At 36.0% G+C, this 16,792-nt stretch overlaps 1 protein-coding gene across 1 annotated transcript in view; it reads right to left on the bottom strand.

The window, feature by feature from the left end:
• Positions 1 to 11,522, bottom strand: part of STPG2 (sperm tail PG-rich repeat containing 2) — a 443,917-nt gene extending 432,395 nt beyond the window's left edge. The window contains exons 1-2 of the mRNA XM_074343578.1: positions 11,123 to 11,522; positions 4,558 to 4,670 (exon numbers count right to left, since the gene is read on the bottom strand). Of these exons, the coding sequence (XP_074199679.1) occupies positions 4,558 to 4,670; positions 11,123 to 11,231 (222 nt within the window). The 5' untranslated portion in view covers positions 11,232 to 11,522. The remainder of the gene's footprint in view (positions 1 to 4,557; positions 4,671 to 11,122) is intronic.
• Between the last annotated feature and the right edge of the window lie 5,270 nt (positions 11,523 to 16,792).

The raw sequence follows: 16,792 nt of genomic DNA, 5'->3' as shown, positions 1-16,792 counted from the left end.
TTCATGAAAAACATTTTGGTCACGTTCAGGGATGTTTATGCAGTCTTACTGGCAACAACTTGATTCTATGCTCAGGCTAGTTTTAAACACTGCTTATTGCAGAGAAGGTATGGGGGGGAATCTTCCACGGCTCTCCACGCCACGTATCTGGATTCTTTGGAAGCAGAAAATTATCAACTGGCTAACAGCCAGTTAATTCACATAAAATTCCATCGTATTAGTTTCAATAAACAGTCATGATGCAGTCATTTCAAAGATAATTCATATTAATAGTTGTTGGCATTTGATAAGGGTTTTTTTTAAGTTACTGATTTACCAACAGGACTCTTCACATGGGGTGTACATGGCAGTTGTTCACAACCACTATTAAGTGAGCCTGTCTCTGGTTTGCGTCTTATTCAGCTGCAATCAGCTTTTAAGAAATGCACAAAAGAGGTCTTTTTAAAAATGAGTCAAATTATATTCTTAGACAGAATTGATTACTGTTTTAATTACTACTTGATTACTGTTTTAATAAGATCACAATTCCCATGTTTAAAGAGTTTGGATCTGTAACAGTAGACTTGAATGCTTTTGTAAAACATTAGCATTACAAGTTAGATTTTAAAAAATCATGTGAAAAGAAAAGATCTCCTCAAATTGTAATTCTTTGAAAGCCAATGTTATAGTCTCTATCATGTGCCATTTATATCAAATACTTCAACAGAAGATGGTAAAATCAACCTAATCTGATTTTTTTAAATCTGTGGTACAACTTAACCAAGACTTTTTTTTAATTATTCATACTTATCAATTCTACTAATTTTATAAAAGGTTACGAAAGGAATTTCCATATGTCAGATAAGTGACCTAAAAATTATATTACAAAAAAAGATACATTTTATATCAAAACCTGTAAGAAAAAAGTCTTACTACTTTGTGAGTACTGTGCTTTGTGCATATGCTAGGGTTATCAGGTGAATTTATATTGTCAGCAATCCCCAGCACTACAGGAGGTAGAGCCTCATCAGAAGGGTGAGGCCATGCACTGTATCACATATGCTAGCCTATCATTCAGCTCTAATCAAAAATAAAGCCTAACTTGGACATCTATTCCTAGGCCTGGCTAATGAAAAATAAGAAGTAAACTATATCTGGGAGATCACCACATCTAAAACCATTCTGTAGTAAGGAACAAAATGATAACTGCTATGTAGAGACAGGTCAGAAACTAGAGGAGAATAGAACCAGAAAACATAAATGAAATCTGTACTGACATTTTAGAGTGGGAATCATCTTAGGAAACAGGATATGTTTGTTCTGTGTGTGACTTAATAAACACGTGACTTAGTAAGCTAATTATCAAAGGATAAGAACCTACATCTTGTAAATTTGATTCTTCTGCTTATTTCCTTAATTTCTTTTATGTTCTTTCCTACTAAGCAAAATTTCTTTTGAAAAAAATTAACATACTTCAGATATGCTACAGGAAGCAAAGGAAATTATTTTGCCTATAACTGGGCAAGAGCTGTAAAGGCAAAAATTAGACCCCAGCTTTGGAATACCAGTCACAACCATAACCAAAGTAAAGCAACCGTAAGAGGAAGAGAGAAATAGAGAAGACCAAGTTGGGGCACACAGCTTCCATTCCTAAATGTTCTGCCTTTATAAAAGCTTCGAGCATTCTGTATTTAACAGTGGAGACAACTATCACAACTACAACCCACATTTTCAGTTTTTTAAATTTCACTTGAAGTCCCCAAGTAATATTTACTGACCAACTGCTGATAGAAAGCAACATTTCAACCTACAGTTCCAAAAGAAAAGTATAAAAATAAATTGTTAAATATATGCATTAATTTCCAGTAAGAGTATCTCTTTAATTACCTAATATACTATTTACAGAATTAATATGTAACTTATGTCACATTATAAACATATTTACTAATTCAGCTATTTAAAATGAAATGGACTTTATTTTTCAAATATGATAAATTCACACTTCCTGAACTTCTAAAAGTTCTGCAAGAATAAAACTACAAAAAAAAAAAAATCCAGCAACTGTGTAAATAAGTAATAAGTCATTTTTTAAACCAAGGAAATCAATCTTCTCCTGGTATTTGTTTTTAATTTTTAGAAAAATAGAGAATACTAGAACTCTTTTTTTCTTAGATCACCCATCATACAAAAAAGCACATTTTTAAATTTTTTATTCTTGAAATCTAAAAAATGTACCCAATTTGGAATAAAATAAAATTTGATCTAAACTGCACTTTATATTATTTTACATGTGGAACCAACTATATGAGAATTAAAATAATACTCCAAAATCCTGATACTTGTCATATTTAACAAGTTTGAAATCTACATATTATGTATTTTACTATATCTCCCTCTTGGAATACTGGAGTTATACTAGGCTTAAGAAGGGAAATCTTGGTAGAACTAGCAAGCCCATACACCCATAATATGCTGGTCTGATCTGTGAGCCATGGAGCGGAAGCAGGAGTGGCACTTCTAATGACTACATCTAATGACCACTATGGAATGTTGTGCTTTTTGTGCCCTAGGCTCTAGTTTTACGGAGGTTTTAAAACCCCAGGGAGAAGCAAGATGTGTTCTCCTGAACTGACAGTTGAAACTACCAACTGGCCATTCCAGGTTCTTTATGCTACCAAGCAGAAAACAAAATAAGCAGGTCTGTGTATTGGCTGGGGTGATCAACTCCGACCAGGACAGAAAAACAGGATTAATGGGAGTCAAGAGGAATGTGGTGGAATGGAACCCAAGGACACCCTGCAGAGCCTCCTAACACCAAGTAAAAATGCTAAGAGCAAGTTTACTTAAAGGTTTAAGAAGTAAGCCAAAGAACTAACAGCTCAGACATCTTGGATCTAAAGATTCTGGTCATCCCACTAAGCTAGAACTCCACCAGACAAAGTTCTTGATGAAGAGATGGGGACCAGGGAATGAGTAACGGAAAAATCTTAAGCTACCTATAGCTTCGTGATCAGTTGCAGACACAAAACAGGTCCCCACCTGTGTTTCCTTGCTTCGTATATCACTTTCTTTCATTTTCCCTCTATTTCTTTCCCCTTTCTATTGTAAAATGGCAACACTAAGAATGGTTAAAATTTATTGAAGGCCAACTATAATCAGGCACTATTCTTAATGCTTATTAATATATTTAATCCTTAGAAAAAGCCTACAAAGTTATTACCCCTACTTAATCAATAAGGAAACCACTAATCTCCTAGGGCCTTGGTAAGTCTCACAGCTAGTTAAGTGGCAGAGACAGATTCTGAATCTAGGCAGTCCAGCTCCAGAGCCCACACTCCTAACCACTTCTTCATAATGAGACATTAATCTCATATTATAGTTACCATTTAATCTATAAGTTGCAGAATAATGAAATAGGAATATGAAAGAACAGAAGAAATGGCCTTAATCAGGATTCATTTGGTAGTAACACTGTAATTTCATCTTTGAATGCAGTAGCTAGACATTTGTTTGACTGTTTCTGAGAAAGTACACTTGAAAACTGTACATAAAATAATTGCATTTTTAAAAATTATATAAATGGGAAGAAGTGTGTGTATTTTGTGTGCATGAGAGAAGAGAACTGGTCAGTCAAGGGGTGAAATGTAATGGAAATCTACTGCTTTTAACTGTCCAGCATCCCTTCTATTATCTGCTCATAATAGCTTATTTGCCACCCTTGGGACAATCAAACCTCTCCTATACTTTGTGGTTTTAAAGGAGCTTCCAAACACAGGAATCCCTGACCCAGGAATCACAGATGTGGGTCCATAATAACACTGGACCAGATTCTTCCTACTGGTCATTTTAATCTTAATTTAGTCTTTAATCTTTAATCTTTATGCTATCACACATAAAAAGTGAAAGGAAATTATAGAATTAAGTTACCTAACAGCAGTTTCCCATTGAATGATGCAGAAGTTCTTACTACTGAAATACCTAGAATTATCTTAGTCCTATCCTTAAGATCTGACTGTTCAATTCCTCCTGCAAGTCTATGAGCCACTCAAGTACTTACCTATGAATTTATTACAAACCTAGTATCTGTCTTAAAAGTCTGTTTTATTGTTTGCAACCAAAAACCCCTAATGGTTAGAATCATTTCCTTTAACAATTCAGGAAGTCTAATGCAAAAATTAAGGCATCAATGCACAGATCCAGGCCTCCAACAGCTGGCACACAAACCAATTCCTTCACTCTGCTACCATCCTTATTCTACGTATTTTGACCATTTGTACAAATTTCGTGGGCCTTAATTCATTCAACAGTCTTATTCTCCCATTCAGGAGTCTCAAGGACCATGAAGCATGTAACAATGGTTTATGTCTTGTAGAATATACGGAAGAGTGATCAACACCCAACCAGACAACCAACACTGAACACATTTATTTTTCTCTTATTCTAATTACAAAATACAGATTGAAGGTGAAAGAAGGTAATATGAAGGGAAAATAAAATATGACAAATGACATGTTAGTTTATGAGAGGAAGAAAGCATGACTTTTATTAACTCAATTATAGTAATGATTATAAATTTACCTGCACTTCTGAAACATCATAGTGTCCTGGACCTGGAACAGCTTTCTCAGTGTTAGAAGCAACAGTTAAAGTACTTTCTCTGGCAGCCAGAGAAAGGAATGGTGCATAGCCACCTGTAAAAGTAAAATCACACCGCTGGTGGATAAGATAGGATTCTAATGATTTCAGAGAAAAAACACTCAAAATATAAAAAATCATTTAGTAACCTCAATTGCTGAAACCATATTATCAAAACTAAGAAAAAAAAGCTACAGAAGTTGTTGCATTTTAAAAATTCTCTGTACGAGCCAAATTTGCGTTAACGTATATTAAATACAAAAACCTACAGAACTAGACTTCCTAAACAGGAAAAAATACCTAAAGAAAATAAAACAAAATAAACTTTTTTTTCCTCTAAGCATATCTGGCTGGGATGAAAATGACAGTCATATTTAACTGGTAAGATATTTTCATCCTCAGAAGACCACAGTTTTATATTCTGGAAAAACATATATTATTTACAGAGAGTAGCATAAATGAATTTGTAGAGAGAGCCTAGATAGAAACAATTTAAAGTGAGCATACAGCAAATAATTAATAACGTTTCCTTGCTTTGGTACATAGCTGGCACTCAGTAAATATTTCTTGATTGCCTGACCCCAAACAAAGGTTTATAAATCCAAGACACAATCATAAGATTAGACACACGCAGTAAATAGTAGACATACTCAGTCTGCTGAAAGATTGATAAAGTTTTTAAAGCAATGTATCAAGAAAATGAGCACAGTTTAAGCAACATAGATACTAAGGAAGAAATGGGAGAAACTAGAGCAGCTATGTTCAACAGGTAGTAAAAGAATCAAAGTGAAGACTCAAAACATGTGAGAATCTTACACACCTAAGAAAAACGTACACTATGAGGATATATGGTGATAATTAGTAAAGTTTAAAAGCTTGCTAATCTAGACTAATAAGATATTTTGAAAACTAGAAATAACATTTCTTTTGAGGCCCTCGTGTTTTAAAATACAACTGAAATCAAGAATTATTTATTTCTGTTAGGTACTGAAGCACAAAAGAAGTAAGTAAAATATAGACCTTATCCTTAAAAAGCAACAACCTACTGAAGCATTAAGAAAAATATTTAATTTTAGACATGGAAAAATATCTGAAGTGCTAAAATATTCAGAGGATCAGTAAGAGGGGAAGTTCTCAACCACACTGAAGTGATTAGAAAAAGTATCAGTACAAAGAAGTGTAGCTGGTAAACCCAAAGTGGCGATAAAAACAGAGCTATTTAAAAAGAAAACTCAAATCATTCAGCTACGATAGGGAAAGAAGAAAAAAGAAATGAGGAACAGAGAGATAAACAGAAAACAAGTAACAAGAGCATAAATTTAAACACAACAATATTATAATTAAATTACATGGAGAAGTTCTCAACAGCCCAATTAAAAGGTAGATTGTCCAACTGGATAATAAAGACCCAACATTATGCAGTCCATAGGAAACCCTCTTAAAACAAAGACACAAAGGTTAAAAACAAAAGGATAAAAAATATATATACCATATACCCATGAATCAAAGAAAGCTGGAGTGACTATATTAAAATCAGACAAGGCAGATTTTAGGACAAGGACTACCAGGGCTAAGAGAGACATTTCATTATGATATGGTTTAATAATCCATAAAAAAAAAGCAAAGAAGTAATTGCCATAAAAGTTGGAATAATGCTTACCTGTAGGGGAGAGGGAAAGGGTAATGATTAAAAAGGAAAATTTTACAATGTTATATTTCCTGACTTGAGTATTCACTTTTTAAGTTGTACATGTATATTTTATGCAATTTTCTGCATAAGTATTTCATCTCACAGTTAAAGGTATATATATATATTTTTTTTTAATGTAGGTTCATACAGACACTGAGGAAATATGAGATAGATATGAAAGCTAAGCTCAGGCTAGTTCTGAGGTAGCTGTCATCAGAACATGGCAGAGATTCTAACTGAATCTACCTAAACAAATGCAAAATTAATTAAAAAATACTGTAATTCATATAAACATGGGGGGAAGAAAACCCCACACAGTAGCCCCATGTATGCAAGAAAGCCAGTACTCATAACATCCTCACTGAAGTTTTCCAACATTAATCATATAGAACCTTTCATCAACAGGTTAAAAGTTTATATGAAATATTGAGCTCAAGTTAAACCACAAGAAAATTAAAATGTTGATGCTGATAAGCTCTATAAGAGAAGGGACTTTTCTGTTTCATTCATAACTGTATGCCTAATGTTTACAGTTACGGGGACAAACTGTCCTAGTTTTCCAAGCACATAGGACTTGTAGTGCTAAAAGCAGTACATTCCCAGGTAAACCAGGATGTTTGGTCACTCTATCATATATCCTCCATGTTAAACAATAAATACAGGATTAATAGGTGATATTCTAAACTACATCTTTAGTCATTCATTCAGCAATACTGAATGCTTTTTTATGTGTCATAGAGAGATAGTGAGGGTACAATAATGAATAAGCTAAAACCCTGGCCTCAAATAGTGGGGAAGCCAGACAAATAAACAAATAATTACAGTGTAATTACATTATACATTATAGTCCTGCCAATAATTAAGGTAAAAAAATAGGAGAAGAGGGTTCTAGAGAATTAGGGTTGGTGGAATATGAGATAAAAAGTTCGACTTGAGACATATGAATACACTGACATACGAAGTGCTAAATGCAACCGATAAATCAAACTGTCAGATAGAAAGAAGAAATGAAGACTATAGGAGAGGACAAGATTTGAGAAGCAAGAAATATGTTCAATTTGGTATATATTAAGTTTGAGGCACCACCAGCAGAAGATAAATCAAACTGGCATGAAGCAATTAAAGTCAGTCCATTCTGAGAAAGCAGACAGACAGCATGTGAATAAAGGACAACTTCCATAGCCACAACTACAAAACAAAAAAGGCCTTCTTTACAGAAAAGCAGTAACTAGATCTTTGAAACACACACTCATCTTAAGGGACATCAACAAATACAGCAATCACATACACACTGTTTGTTTAAATTTAAATAAAGATGGATTGCATCCTCTGAGATGGTCTCCCTAAATTCTGATTGGCTAGTAAGGTAAAATCATTCTTGTTGACACAGGCACACAGACAGGAGTGCAAGACCATGGACAGCTCATGCTTCCGTGGTAAAGTTAACTGCACTCCATCAAAGGAGAAATTTGGGAATGTATTAAAGAACCAGTGTCCCCAGCTTACATAATTTGTATAGAACCAATACATATAGCTAATATACAGCTAATGTGGGTGTCATTTATTATGTAAACCAAGCTCAAAGAGCAATAAAATACTCCTTAGCACAATAATACCAGGAACAATCACATTATTAAGAGGACTACATTTTTGTCATATTTCACTAAGCTGGTTGTCTCTGGGAAAGATTTGCTTGCTCCTGCAGATAACTGTGAGAAAATGAGAAGTAGCTCTCACTAATTTGGAATTGGAATATCCATTATCTCTCCCACTCAGGAAATCAGAGCAGTTCAGTCCTATTTCTTTCGTGCAAAGCCTGAGTACAAAAGTCTCCCTGATCAAACGGACAAAGGCCAAGGCAATGAAGTTTGCAACTTAATGTGGAAAGAATTTCCTGAGGAAAATATGAAGACAGTACACTGGAGGACCGACAAGCAGGCTACAGTAAGAAGATAATGGTCATTAAGAGAGAAAGACTGGGAATAAAGAGTATCTGCACGTTTCTTTTTAAGTTCTAAGACTCTAAGGTCCTCTCCTCCCGTGTAATTCAAGGTAACAAATTATATAAAGTCACAACATCTGCTCTTACTACATAATACTCCATAAAATTCACCGGATCTTTAAATGAACTGATTGTGTATTCTTCCGCATGGTCCGGTGCGTTACTGATCTTAAAAGAGGGGGAAAGTAGAATGTACCTAGGAAAGAGATAATAGCTACTTTTAAATTATCTTGCCAGAGAATCCTGTAGAGAAATGACTAAAGAGAAACCTACACCTTCTGTTGATTACTATTATTAGCATGTGGCTGAGTATTGCTAATGGGATGCAGCTGCTCAAAGTTCCCAAGTATGGAATCTTCTAGTTTCCTCCATAGGTCAACAAGGCACAATTCTCTAAAATAGTTTAAAAAAAAAAAAAAAAAGGCCTTGCAACACCCCAGTTACTGATCTCTAAGGAGAGTTCACACAAGTCAGGTTATAAGAGTTTTTAATTCTGCTATGTGCAACTCATTATTTTTATTTTAACTTTATTTCAAGAATGACTTTCTTTCAAAAATTAAGCTCTTATGTGTTAAGGTATTGAGATAAAAACTGAGAATAACACAGTAGAGATAATAATGATTGCTCTCAAGAATCTCACGCATTATTGTGGCAGCCAGACAAATGAACAGACAATTACAACATAGTATCAAAGTGCTTTGAGTCACTAAGGAGTCAAAGGAAGACCTGAGTCAGGGTGGAGTTAGAGAATAACTTCACTTTACCTGAAGCTCAAAGAATAAGTAATTAGCCAGGAAAGAAAGGGAGAAAGAGCACGCTCAGCAAAGGTAGCAGCAGATACCAAAATTTATAGATAATGCAAGGTTAGAATTGCTGATGTGTAAGTTAAGTGTTGGCGGAAGTGTGGGTGCCTAGAAAGACTGAGTAAAGTGAGAGACCAGATCAGGGATTAAATCATGAAGAATTTTATGCACCATATTTAGGAGTTCATATTTTAACCTTAGTGTTAAAAGGAATTTTTTAAACAAACAGCATAATTGTATCTTAGATGACATTACCCGTAAGACAGAAGTTGAATTAGAGACTGAAATAGAGGAACCAGTAATATTTTATTGGTTTATTTCAGAATAGAGATAACAAAGCCCAAACTACGTCAAGGGCAGTTAAATGAAGAAAGGGGACTACTTGGAGAGATGAGAAGAATCAACCGGTCTTAATGATCAATGGCAGTGATCAGAGAAAAAAAGGGAGTCTACAATAATTCCAAAGCTTAAAGTTTATAATTGACTGACAGGGAATTTTTTCAAAGGGGCCAGTAATGGTGGGGAAAACGTTAAGTTCAGACACTTGGAATTTCAGGTGCTAGAGATCACCCAAGTAGAGATATCCGAAAAAGTAATTGGTAATGCAAAAGCCTTAGGATCAGGAGAAACCTCATCTTAGAGATAGGAATCACCTGTAACTTTAAATGCTTTGTTCTAGGAGTCATCAGACTCAAAATATAGAGGAGTAGTTGAAGCTATGGATTTAAATGAGAAAGTAAATATAAGAGCAACAAGAAAAGGATGGGAAGTATTTTGCAAATGTTTAAAAAGTGTTTAGAAAAATTAAAACTTTTAAACAAGACTATGGAAGGTTGGTTGGAGAGGGGGAAAAAATAGTACCTCAATTCAGCAAGTAACAAATATTTATTTGGTCCTAACCAGTATCAGGGACTGTTCCAAGACAACAGTTAGAAAAAGAACTAGGAAAAAATGATACAGATACCAGGGAAATATTCCTAAAAGACAGTGGTCAGTTGTGTCAAAATAAAATAAGGGTTGCAAAGTATATATATCGTAAGTATAAGCATTTTGAGTGGTTGTTGGTGGCTAACTGGTAGGGGTTAATGCTTATAAGAACTCAGCTGCATTAAATAAACATATAATTAGCTCCAAGAAAATTGGTATCAATATCAGATGCTGAAACACATTAAAATTCAAGATTAAAACCAATGACAAATGACAAATTTGTACTCCACCCAAAGAAATCAATCTCATACCCTAATCTTATCAGTTATGTCAACAAAATAATGGTCCTGGCACTCATTTAAAAATACAGATATGGTGTAGGAATAGGGTAAATGCAGGCTAACAAAGGAAAAACTATAATTTGGATGGTATTAAGAACCACAAAAATCATCAGATTATAAAAAGCAGAAAGCAAATTAGATTTATTAAAAGTTAACCCATCACTAACTGCACACAAATTATTTAAATTATCCATTCCCACTCCATTTCTCAAGAGTCTAGTTTTTCTTTACAGATTGTGGGATAAAGGAGCTCTGATTAAGTATGTTCAAAGAGAAGATGGGTATAGTCAGATAGGAAGCACCTACCTGAAAAAATACATGGGACTATCTTTAAACGACATTGCAAAATAGAAATAGTTGTATCTTAGTAAATCAATGTTTCTCTGGCTAGTTAGGAAAGATGTGTGAGGCAGGCAAGATTACAAACAAAAGATACCCAAGGCAGTAAGAAGTACACAGGAGACTCATAGTCAACAAGGCCAGGAAATCAAAATCCTAGATCTAACCTGTACAATTTAAAGTATGATGTAGTAGACAACCACTGTAGAATCAAAAGCCTTGCCATACGCTTACTGGCCTTGCGAAATGGGACAAATTATTTTACAAGTACCTGTAAAATAAGGAAGGATATTCCCTGCCTACTTCATGTTTGTCATACTTATGAAGTGGTACTACTATTTTTAACTCAGACACATAGAAGCCGAGCAGGCTGAAAGTCAGGAGCTTGCCTTTCCCTACATCTTACCTGTTGCCTGCTGCTTCAGGAAAGGTACCTGGTAGGATCCAGGACCCACATGATCCTCAGTGCTGCCACCCTCAGCCAATCTAAGCAAGCGCGGAGCCCGGTCATACATAATGGAGGAGGGGGTGGGTGCTGCAAAGGGATTAAAAACAGGACGGTGGGAAGAAACGCGGGGCAAAAGGAAGCTGCCAACAATCCGACCGGGTCGGGGAAGAACCTCCGTAAACGGAGGAGCTAAAGTAGGGGCTACCGCCCTACCGGCTCATTGGTGTCAGACTTCCCCCAGGTCGATTTCTAGCCCCGTGGAAAACTGGAAAGGAGCGACACCAGGGATCACACAACCCACATAAAACTCCACTCACCAACTGAGAGTGGTAGCGCTCCCCCAAGGGAGGAGACTAAGTAGGAGTAGGAGCCCGCCCCTGTGCTTCCGGCCCTGGCTCCGCCCACTTCTCTCCACCCGGAAGTTTCTGGGAGAGAGTTTGAAGCGTTTTTCCCGGGCCGAGCCCTGGGAGCATGCGCAACAAGCCGCGAGACTTCCCGGCTCCCGCGGCCCCGCGCTATCGGCGTCCTAAGGGAGGGGGCGGGGCCGAGCCTTGGAGCTCCGTCTAGTACGCTAATTGCTTTAGATCCTGAACTCGTCGGAAATGCTCTAGAAAACGCGTTAGAGGGTATTAGGGCTGACTTAACCGTGATCCATTTTCCCTCTGAGTCAGGGCGGCTGGGAATAGACTAGCAAAAACTGTGAAAGAAAAGTCTAAGCGAAGGGAAACACGATTCCGCAACTCACCTGCCTCCCTCCCTCCCCCCACTACAGCTACACTCGCACCCCCAGGAGGAAAGCAGCTCTGACTTTATCCCGTAGGTAGTCCAAACCGTGCTAAGAGAAACAAAGGATGTGGCGGTGAGAAGAAACAGAACCGAGGAAAGGAGACGAAAAACTCTCCAACCTAAGCAATGCAAATGTAGCTAACCGAAAGCTGCTTCTGTTGTCAGATACCAGGCAATGGCAACATTGACTCATTTATCTGGTTATAAAGTAAAGCGAAGATGTTGGGAGAGCCCAGTCCACCCCAGTAAACCAAGGGGTCTCTGAAGCTTAGGCGAAAGGAACCAGACTCCTGCAAAGGTCTTAAGGAGTCTATGTCAGAATCCACCTCAGAGTTGTTTTAGGCTGTCTTTCTTCAGCAAGGATTCTATCCAGAATCTAATCATCCTGATGGCTTAAACAAATGCTATCTTAACCCCCAAATGAGCTATGGTACTTTAATTTCTCCCTGTTACAAATGTGTACTTATTTATACTCTGGAGGACACAGTTTGATAATCCATTCTGTGGGTCATTTATTGTGGCTTAATTGTCACATACATGCTAGAATGCTCTCCATACGAGGCTATCTGCTTCTCAAGAATATATGTGTAGTACCTTTTCCTCCTACTCAATAGCTAGCTGAATAATTATTTACTCACTTAAAAACACTTACTGGTATACACTGTACGTTCAGTACCCTGATAGGTTATGGGGATACAAAGATGAAGTCTTCATCTTCAAGGATTCTATATCTAATTGAGAGAGGCATGTGTAATCCATAACAAGAGATGACAAGAAAGATGAATAAAGCAAGAAAAATATTACAGTACTTTGGATACCTCCTCCTCCTCCTAAGAAACTAGATACTCAAGTGTTTGGTGACCCCAGAAAGCAAATTTAGGTCCAGGCCATTTTGCTGTAGGCACTGGTGCAGGCTCTCACATCCGCCTTCTGGTTTTTCACGTCTACAACAACCTAGATTGCTCTTTCCTGGGGTAGAGTTGGGTTTGAAATTGAAAATGGAAGTGGTAAAGCAGGCTTTATCTGCTTCCTATCTGATTTGATTTTTGTTCACTGAGCCTAACCTAATTTAGACAAAAGGAGTTCTTCATAGGGTCTATTCTAGGTCATTTACAGGTCTCTAAAGAAGAGTTTGTAACCCATAAGACCTATGTAGCAGCTAGCAATACAGAATTTCTTTATCTTGCCTGCCTTCTCAGTTCATGTTCTTTCCTCAAGGACCTCACACGGAGGAGCAGTTGATCAGTGGCAGGATTCCAGTGTTTCTGGGTCTTGTGGCAGGATCCTATCTAAATATCACACTCTTCATAATTTTGTTAACGCTTGGTCTCTTAGAATTCTGTATTCCTAACAAAATGCTTTTCTTTTAAAAGTTTTTATTGTGAAATTCCGTCCTCTATTTCCCTAATTACTGTGGCTGTTCTTCTAACTGTCTCCCAGCTATAATTTCTCTCTTACGGTTCAGTAACCAAAATGATAAACAATATTTAAAAATTGGAAAATATTTTTAAATGAGAACAGTAAATCTTTTTCATTATCTCTCATGGTAAATATTTCTTGAATAGTTTAGAATGAATGTGCTGCTAAAAAAATTAACACAATTATAATTTATATATGAGCACAAAATAAAGAATTTGGTTCAGCATTTCTCAATTCCTACAAAATAGTTTTAATGCTAATTAACCACACTATACAACCATTTCCATCATATTAGTAAGAAATGGAAACTATAATTGAACTAAGGCTTATTTTATTATAAAATTTGGGTTCTTTCCATTTCTCAATGCTGGCTCCCAGTAGAATAAACTTTAAAATGAGTCTTGAGGGGAGGGAATTCTGCCCTAAGGAGCATTAAATACGTTATAAATATTATAAGACTAAATTCGTTTTGAAACTAATTTCTTTTACCCACTATGACTTACTGGTTTTCCATTGTTATGCTTTTTGTCAAAAAAAAATTAAGCAATGGTAACAAATCATTTGGCACGTATCATAATCAATTGAATATACTTTGTCAGTTGTCAGCAGTCTTAAGGGAGAAGGTCGTGGGACCCAGGTCAGAGTTCACAATAACTTGCATGTGTATAGGTAAGAAGTAAATATACACATGCGCTAGTAGCATTGAGTCAGCATTATGAACAATACGCATGCGCCACTAGCATCGTAAAAGGACAAATGCATACACCTGAGGCGCGTGCGTGCCACCCGCTTGTACTACAATAAAGTGCTGTTTTGCTCCTTGTCTGCTCCTCGCGCCTTCTTCCAGTTGGGCAGCTCACTTCCTTGAATCCCTCTTCAGCCTCCTTTAGCTGACATCAGTGTTATTAGAGGTCATATTGTAAAGTGAGATGCATTCAAATTAAATGGTAAAAAGTTTATTTATATAATGATTTGAAGCTTACAAAGTATATTTTACGTTCAGTACTGGGTTGAATGTAAATTTGCGTTTCTCTAAACTGCAGACATAATATGATTCTGAAATCAACAAATTTCATGAAATGTGTTTTTTAAATTATGCCGTATTATCCAGTGACCACTTGAGTTTTTTCACTTGCATTGATTGAGCACCTGCTATATGTTAGCACTGTGTGAAGCACTTCACATGAATAATCTAAATCATTTCTCATAACGCATGAGGTAGGCTCTATTAATATCTCTATCAATATGATGGGACTTAGAGCCATTAAATTCTTTATTCAATGTCACACAGTTAATGAATAAATATAAATAGTTGCCAGTGAGCAGCAAACTCAAGTTTTGCTTTTGTGGAATTTTTTTCAAATATTTTTGATCTGAAGTTAGTTGAATTCAAGGGTGCAGAATTCACAGATAGGAAGGGCTTGCTGTACATGCATATTTACTTATATCCATATGTTTAAACACAAATTTAATTCTGCATTGTGCAAAATCTCAAAAAAAAAAAAAGAAAGAAAAGAAAAAAGTACCTATTCATAAGGGGAATGACTGAGTAAATCATGTCACCGTGGAATACTATGAAGACATTTTAAAGACTAAATGAAAGTCATTTACTTGGCATGATTTCCACGAAGTATTGCTGAGAAAAGCAAGATTCAGAAAATATATATCATACCATTTTTCTAAAACCACGGAATTACAAAAATAATTCTGTTAATGTTAAATGTACATGTGTATATATACTTAGGTATACAATTAGATAAGCATGGAGAAATGTGGAAGGATGCATGGTAGGTCATTAATAGAGATTAAAATGGGCACAAAATGTGTTGGAAGAGGGGAATTGTGAGGGAGGAATAAATAATCAAATTTATTAACTGTTTATAAAATGGGGGAGATGCTTCTCGATTATTTAATAAAATTTAAGATATAAAACCTTGGTTAAAAGAGACAAAACAGGGAAAGAAAACAGGCAGAGCTGTGAAATGTTTGTATTGTTTTAATGCCATGAATGAGGCAAAGCAAAAACAATGGTGAGAGCTAAATCAGGTAAAATTTGCAGTCAAGGTTGGAACATGCACCCATACACTATTTGGGCTCCTTTGGAAAATATGCCTCACCCGACCTGATTCAAACAACATTATAATGAGAAAAATCTACTGCCAACTGAGGTAAACAGTAATTAGAGGAGAGCCACATGTGCTCCAGTGAGGTCAATTACAAGGGAAGATGGGAAGATGTGGTTGGGAGAGATTTTACCACAAAATGTAGAGGCATGAAGGGAATCATTTAAGTTCTATAAAAATGGGTTAAGTAAGTTTGCATTTAGGAGTTTTTCGGGAAGGGACAGATAAAATGTTTCTATTATTAACTTTGAGCAAAATCCAGTATAGGTAATAAATCATCTGCCTGGAAGCAGTAGCGACTGCTCATTCTTCTGATGCCCTGTGGAAATTGGGCTGGAGATCAAGGCAAATGCAGCAACCCATCCTTAGATTGCTCTCCTTGTCCCTCTCATGGGTTACTCTGGGCTGAGTCCTCCCAGAGTGTGTAGTTCCAGGTAACAGCTTACTGTAATATGCTTTTTCTGGCGTGACAATAAGGGAAACAATACCAAAGGCAGAACTTTTGTTTTAAAAGGTATGAATGAAATGCTAAGGCATTTTACTTTTCCTTTTTAGAAAGTAAAATGAAGGTTAAATAAAGTCTTTCTGAAATATGGTATGTGTTTTTAAAAGATTGGAAATCAGTGAATTAATTTGACACTTCTCATCATTGAAATTCAGTATTCTAAAAATGGAAAATATAGTACTGAGATCCAAATCTCATGTGGCTCCACTTATAAATTGTTGATAAAAAATTTAAGACCATGTTTACATGACATTTTTAAAAACCTGTTCTCTTGCATAATGGTCCCAAAGGAGCTTATTAAAGTTTTAGAAGATTCTTGATCATTAGAATTCTGTCTCAGCATAGTACAGTGTTTTACTAAATATATGTAGCTCTATACTTCTGTTATATATACAGACCATATTAAATTGATTAGCAGTTCTCACTGATTAACTTTTCTGACTACAATCTAAGTACTTTAAAAATAATTACCTTGAATATTATTCAGCCTTAAAAAGGAAAGAAATCCTGTCACATGCTACAAAGGGGAAGATCGTTGAGGACATTAGGCTAAGTAAAATAAGCCAGTCACAAAAAAGATAAATAGTATATGATAACCGCTTATATGAGGTATCCGAAGCAGTCAAGTTCATAGAAACAGAAAGAAGAATGGTGGTTGCCAGAGGCTGGAGGAGGGGAGGGGCAGTTGTTTAATGTGTATAGAGTTTCAGTTTAGCAAGTGAAGAAGTTCTGGAGATCCACTGCACAGTAGCAATGAATATACTTAACATTACTGAACCTGCACACTTAGAAGTG

The sequence above is a fragment of the Camelus bactrianus genome, chromosome 2 (assembly GCF_048773025.1).
Source record: "Camelus bactrianus isolate YW-2024 breed Bactrian camel chromosome 2, ASM4877302v1, whole genome shotgun sequence".
NCBI classification, from domain to species: Eukaryota; Metazoa; Chordata; class Mammalia; order Artiodactyla; family Camelidae; genus Camelus; species Camelus bactrianus.
This window is presented reverse-complemented; position numbering and strand designations above follow the sequence as displayed.